Genomic DNA, 6,557 nt, shown 5'->3' on the forward strand with positions numbered 1-6,557 from the left:
CCACGCTGCGCCCGCTCCTGTTGACGACGAAATCCAGAGATATTTGAACAGGTGGAAGGATTAGCGTCGGAACTATGATCCATTCTTTCTGCTTTTCTGCCTTTCTTCTTGTTTTTCCTTTTCATATTTCAATTTTCCCATTTGTGTTTTTTTGATCTGGAAGCGCCAAGTTCAGTTATGTTTTATGTGGTATGTTTTATACGTTATGCGTTCTCTGTTCAGCTAGGTAGGCATCATTGGCTGGTTACGGAGTTCGGGATTATGGCTGTATTCACTTTGTATATCAAGTAGCGAGCGACAACCGTCAACGTTTTATATATTGTTCATTTCTGTATTGTTAACAACTCTTCCTATCCCTTCCTTCTCAAAAGAACCGTGTCTTTGCAATCGGGTGATTGTAGTTTATTGGACACCTGCGAGCAATATATATTAACCCAGCTTGATTATACCGATTCAAACAAACTATTTCTTTGTGATTTTATATAGTGAGATAGATAAGGGGATATATATAACATCGACAGTAAACCATGAAGAACGCCGCCATTTTTATACTATTCGCTAGTTGTGAGTCCAGTTGCGTTATCAGTAACATGAGCATGTACCCAAAAACGTATCTGATGATGAACAATGGGAATCTAATATGTTAAGGAGACAGAGATGAAGATAGTCAATTATACCATCAAAATATGTGCTTGGACCTTTACCTTCCGAGCTCAGCTCCCATTTTCTTGTGACAATGCATCCTGAAAGCACCAGGGGGGAGAAAAGTATCGAAATCACTCAACAGATCCAACTCGAGGCCCAAGGAAGATATCTCAAATCAAGCCTCCCGCAACGGTATCCCACTACGAACCCGAAACTCATCATCCAACACTGGCGTTGCAGAACGACTCGTTCTTTCCGTCGCTCCAAAGAATGCAATATTCTCCCTCAGCGCCACATATTCGCTATCCGCATATCCCAGCACAGATAGGATCTGCGTGCTCCGCAGGCCCTTAATGCGCGCAATTTCATTGCTACCGTAATTTACCAGCGCTCGCCCGACTTCCCGGGGCGACGCACCCCGGAGAGGGAAATCGCCGTTGAGGGCGGCGGCAGAGGCTGAGCGGCGCTCGACGACAACAAGTCTCACGGCTTCTTGCTGGCCGAAGTGGCCCTCAACGCCCACAACGCCTGCGGGGAGTAGGCTAGCCTTGTTTAGGGTGGCGGAGTAGGCACCTGCGTCGATGTAGACTGTGCCGTGAGGGGCGAGGCCGTGCAAGATCCAGAATGAGCGGGAGTGAATTGGGGTGGTTGAGGGTAGGAAGCAGGTGTGTGCTGGCAGTGATGATTTTGCTGAGGATGGGGATGGGGGTGTTGATCTCGGAGGAGAGGCGGACTTCTCATCCAGAGCGGGTGTTTCTGATGACGAGTTCTGTGATTTATCTTGTAGATATCTGATGATCTCGAGGATATTGCCTGGGAGTGAACTACGAGTTATTATAGTTGTAACACCAGCACTTGTCGCTAGGCGTGCTGCAACTATTTTCGTACTCATCCCGCCGGTTCCCAATGAGGAGCCTGCGGAAGATACGTCGGCTGTGAGAGTGGAGATGTCAGATACCACTTCGATAACCTGTGCGTTTGGGTTGGTGCGGGGATTAGATGTGTATAAGCCATCGACATCTGTCATTAGGAACAGGTAGTCTGCTCCAACCATACCAGCGGTGATGGCAGATAAGGTATCGTTGTCCCCGAATTTGATTTCCTATCCGAGATACATCATAAATAAGTATTCGTCGCAGCAACTAAACCTCTATCCATCGCCAGCTCATCATCGCAGCACCTACCGAAACAGCCAAAGTATCATTCTCATTCACGATCGGAACCACTCCCATGTTCAGAAGCTCCGTAAGCGTATTTTGTGCGTTATGATATTGCGTTGTCTGATTGCAAATTGTCCGGATTAGTCTCCATAATCGTCCCGTTTCTTGGACCATCTAGAGTGCATGGATATGGGAACACTCTCACATCCGCAATGTCATTCCTTGTTAATAAAATCTGAGCCACGGGTTGTCGCAAATGCGCGAACAGACTATCCCAGAGACTCATCAGTCTGCATTGCCCAACAGCCGCCAGAGCCTGGAGTCGAGGTTAGCCATATCCACGATTAGTGAGTTCGCTCAAGTATTGGCATATACTGCTACAATGCGAACCTGTATTCGAGGAAGATGTGCTGGTCGAGTGTCAACATCCATCCTTCGCAAGCCAACTCCGATAGCACCCGAAGAGACGATGATGACTCGATGTCCATCTCTTAGAAGTTTAGCTGTGGTCTCGACAATGAGAGTTAGAATGGACAAGATGGGTTCATGCGTAACTTCGTCAACGATTGAACTCGTCCCTTTTAGTTTAATCCAGACAATCAGTTTCTTATCGAGAAGAGCGATAAAAAGAATGGTTTCAAGGCTCTTTTTTCTTAAAGAACACCCACCGAGTTTAATAACAATCGTGTACGCCTTTTGACCTTTCATATTGTCTCTATCGTCGTTACTAGGGAATTCTCCTTGCCTGGAAGTCGGGCGCTCATATCCATGAGGGCCCCTTCCAGGAAGGGAGGGGGGATATGAAAACGAATCCAGGATCTTGAAGGTATATAAAACACCTGCTGTGTGTCCCTGGGTCCCGTCATAGGGGCGTCGGTAAAAATGATCGTCTCGGCTAGGTATAATTTAGTATTGGCACATGTTCTTCTGCCTCTCTTCACCGCTCTTGGGCAGATCTTCTTCACGCCCTAACATCGATCACATTTGAAATTCCGATCAGGAATTGTTTATTGACATTACTAGGTGCATAACAAAACTAATTTCCACCGTGTAACGAATGGCGGGTACGAACTCGCTAGGTGCCGGTCCTGACACCCCGGTGCCCTCTAAGGACACCGGCTTCACACCAGGCGATGACACTTGGACACAGATGAAGAACATGTTCTCCATTCTGACCGGCAACATGACGGAGGAGGGAAAGGAACAATTTCTACTGGCGCGGGATTATTCGAAATGAAGAAAATGATTGTAAACGTTGTGAGGATCAGCGTGATTATCTTATAAAGTACAGTACGTTTGTGCTGTCCCAATGCGGAAATTCTGGTGGACATGTTTGGAGGGTTTCCGTTACGTTTTCTGCTTACACTTATAACTCTTCTGGATCCAGGTCCCATAATCAGATTTCTCCAAGATAACATCAGGCAACTGGGAGGCGATATATCCAGTCACAATATCCATTGCCGTCGTTGCACGCAGCGACAAGCCGGCGGCTTCGACCCGCAGTACGGCATACGGATATGCGCAAATGCAATGAAGGACCAGGGACATCTAGAGGATACAATGGCACATGAGATGATGCATGCGTACGATCATTTACGGTTCAAGTTGGATTGGACGGATAATCTGAGACACGCTGCTTGCACTGAGGTTTGTCTATCTTTCCTCTCAAGTTTCTTATTTCAATATAACTGCATATATCCTAACCGTTCATTGGTTTGCATGTTATTAGATCCGTGCGAGTTCGTTAAGCGGAGAATGTAGATGGGCGCGAGAGTTCTTCCGACGAGGCCAGTGGAAGTTAACGCAGCAACATCAAGAATGCGTGCGGCGGCGCGCGGCCTTGTCAGTCATGGCACGACCGGCCTGCAAAGATGCAGAGCACGCAAAACAGGTCGTGGATGAAGTTTGGGACAGCTGTTTTCGAGATACCCGCCCCTTCGATGAAATTTATCGATAAGGAAGAGAGATTTGGGTGTTTTGGAGTTACTTTTCCCCTATTTTTGTTCTTATACAGTATTATATGAATTCCAGTGGGAAGGCTCGAACTAGCGTATCTTGCAGAGAAAGGCGGTGTTTTGATTTTTGGATTGATTGATTTTTTGGGTTCCCTAATAGACTACTCATTTCCCCGGCAGAAAGACCAAAAACTTCAAAACAGCTGCTGAAACAACACAAATGACTATTATCCATATGAAATTAACGCCATGTCTCCGATCATCAACCCCGAAGCTTAGAAACGGACATCAATCATACTCCATACACCCGCTTGATAAACACACAGACACCTTGCAAACTCAATACCAGAAACGCTCGGGAGAAAAAGGCTGAAGGTGGTGAATTTGAATTTACTCTTTACTACGGCTATTTCCTGAACTTCGCTTGGCTGCCCTCTCGCCTTTGACACAGTGTTTAATGATCCAGGGGTGCTGTTGGACCTCATCCAGAGGAATTCGCTGTTCTGGATCGAGGACCAATAACTACTTGAGGTTAGCGATTAACAATCTTCTGTTAACAGAATGGTGCTAGACTAACCTTCTTGATAAGATCCCTAGCCTCCGCGCTCACAAATGACGGCACCTTCATCTCACCCCTCGCTATCCTCCGCCGTGTCATGACCGGCGTGTCTTCAAACGGTGCCTCGCCAACCAGGAACTCGTACGTGAGCACACCCAAGCTCCACAGGTCGATTTTCTCGTTATAGTAATTGTCCTGCAATCCAGGTTTGAGCATTTCTGGAGGTAGGTAGTCCAAAGTGCCGCACATGGTATTTCTCCTGTTATTTGGGGCATGTACGCTCCAGCCAAAGTCGCTTATCTTGATTTCGCCGTGGATGCCCACAAGTATATTCTCCGGCTTGATATCGCGGTGCATGATATGTTTTTTGTGCAGATATTTTAATGCAGCAGCCATTTGGGCGATATATTGGGCAGCCTTCCACTCAGGGAATCGGTTCTCCTTTCGTAGGTGTTTGTACAGCTCTCCATTCCCCGCAAACTCGAGAATTAGAAACACCCGTTTGCTGTCATGGAAATGGCCATATAAGCGCAATATATTGGGATGTCTCAAGTTGCTCTGAATCTCGATCTCTCGCCGTAGTTGCTTCTCAACTTTGCCCTGGACCAACTCGCTTTTGTGCAAGACCTTCAGAGCACAAACGAAGCCAGTCGATCGTTCTCTTGCAAGATATACTCTCCCAAACTTTCCCTTACCAAGGGGCTTCCCAATTTCGAACATTCCCAGATGGAATTTCTTTGGGGCGGTAGGCTGATCGTAGAAGGGAATGTAAGTACGGCTGCCCGCCGGGTTTTCCTCAGTGGAGTTACGGGAAGAGGAAACCAAGCTGACACTCCCTTGAGGCTTACGGGGAGACGAGCCGTTGCTGTTTTGTAGAGCGTATTTTAGTAGATTTGAGCGGTTCGGGTTGCTGGTCAGCTGTGTTGATGAGGTTGATGAGCTTATCGAAGCCGTGGTAGTGTGTTGGCCCTACTTATAGTATTAGCCAACACATCCTCATAGCAATTGTTGTATGTAATGTATATATGAATGTGTGTATGTGATGAGGTATAATACTTTTGATTTATGATAGTGTGTGGTGGTGTTGGGAGGTTCATTTTCGTCATTGACGGAGAGATGCTCAAACCGAGCCTCGAGTGTTTTCGACATTATGGCAGAAGGTAAAAAAATAAAAATGGTAGACGCCCAGGGAGAAAAAAAGATAAATGAAGAGCTTCTCTGAATATCTTTCTGTTTTACAGTTATCTTTTCTGCGATGGATGGAGGAATTGATCTTTGTAAAGCCGCAAGTCGGCTCCGCCTTTATTTACTCCCGTCGGTGTGTCAAACCGTCACCACAGCAACCATCGGATCAACATCACTCCGTTTCCCCGTTCTTGGCGTTATTCTTGGCATTTCGCGGGGCAATGCTCCAAATTCAGTTAACAAGCAAGAACCTCACCTGAGCAAAGCCAACTCCCAGCTGTGGGATCTTTTGAGCTCCATATGTGTGCTTCGAATTGGTCGATAATGCACAACTAACTGACTACCTAGGTAGTTCGTCGCAACGGCTAGTCTAGGTATTTTTGACAAATATTTATCACCCATACTCCATAAAATGGCCTCCAATGGCGTATCTCCAGATACCCAGTATCCCTCTGCCAATATTTCCAAAGACAATTCAATTACAAGATATGGATTCAAAATAACAACTCAAAAACTCCCAATACTCAAAGCTGGTCCAATCGATGAGATGACTACAAAATTGGGCATTGCGCCTCCAGAGATGATCTTTGGCGACAACCACGCCACAATCGAGCACCAACCCTCGGGGTGGAAACTGGGTTTCAACGCTTTTGATGCCTTGGACCGCGTGGACAAAACTGGGGAGACAATGCTAAAGGTGGCTTATTCGAAAGAGTGGCAGCAGAGCAGGTGAATACTGTCATAATGTCTTCGGTCGAAAATGGTACGATTTGGACACAGGAACTAAGTTGTTTATTTTTTGCCTAGAGAAAACACGCATGAAGGAATTAAAGAAGTAGTCAAACCGTTCGATTGGTCCTACAGCACGGATTACAAAGGCACTCTCTCTCCGGGTTCGAAGCCATTCGAATCGTCCTCATCCCCTATTCCTATTGAGCTCCTAAAGCGACCAGATCCTATCCTCTTTTTCGACGAAGTAATGCTATACGAGGATGAGTTGGCAGATAACGGTATTGCTATGTTATCTTGCAAGATTCGTGTCATGCCTCTCGC

General features: G+C 46.4%; 4 protein-coding genes across 4 annotated transcripts; 2 read left to right on the forward strand and 2 right to left on the reverse strand.

Moving 5' to 3' along the window:
• Positions 1 to 820: 820 nt before the first annotated feature.
• Positions 821 to 2,966, reverse strand: HCAG_07435 (glutamate 5-kinase; the record flags this gene model as incomplete). Its single annotated transcript, XM_001537963.1, has 6 exons — positions 821 to 1,747; positions 1,830 to 1,925; positions 2,011 to 2,095; positions 2,196 to 2,295; positions 2,474 to 2,700; positions 2,878 to 2,966. 6 exons carry the CDS (start codon positions 2,964 to 2,966, stop codon positions 821 to 823), a joined length of 1,524 nt encoding a protein of 507 aa, XP_001538013.1.
• Positions 2,967 to 3,365: 399 nt separating this feature from the next.
• HCAG_07436 (conserved hypothetical protein) lies at positions 3,366 to 3,762 on the forward strand (the record flags this gene model as incomplete). Its single annotated transcript, XM_001537964.1, has 2 exons — positions 3,366 to 3,452; positions 3,535 to 3,762. The coding sequence occupies 2 exons, from the start codon at positions 3,366 to 3,368 to the stop codon at positions 3,760 to 3,762; spliced, it is 315 nt and encodes a 104-aa protein (XP_001538014.1).
• A 388-nt stretch (positions 3,763 to 4,150) lies between these two features.
• HCAG_07437 (serine/threonine-protein kinase Eg2) lies at positions 4,151 to 5,468 on the reverse strand (the record flags this gene model as incomplete). The annotated part of the gene is made up of 3 exons (XM_001537965.1): positions 4,151 to 4,282; positions 4,338 to 5,288; positions 5,376 to 5,468. The coding sequence occupies 3 exons, from the start codon at positions 5,466 to 5,468 to the stop codon at positions 4,151 to 4,153; spliced, it is 1,176 nt and encodes a 391-aa protein (XP_001538015.1).
• A 448-nt stretch (positions 5,469 to 5,916) lies between these two features.
• Positions 5,917 to 6,237, forward strand: HCAG_07438 (predicted protein; the record flags this gene model as incomplete). The annotated part of the gene is made up of 1 exon (XM_001537966.1): positions 5,917 to 6,237. The coding sequence occupies one exon, from the start codon at positions 5,917 to 5,919 to the stop codon at positions 6,235 to 6,237; it is 321 nt and encodes a 106-aa protein (XP_001538016.1).
• Between the last annotated feature and the right edge of the window lie 320 nt (positions 6,238 to 6,557).

The sequence above is a fragment of the Histoplasma capsulatum genome, genomic scaffold, assembly GCF_000149585.1.
Source record: "Histoplasma capsulatum NAm1 scaffold_8 genomic scaffold, whole genome shotgun sequence".
NCBI classification, from domain to species: domain Eukaryota; kingdom Fungi; phylum Ascomycota; class Eurotiomycetes; order Onygenales; family Ajellomycetaceae; genus Histoplasma; species Histoplasma mississippiense.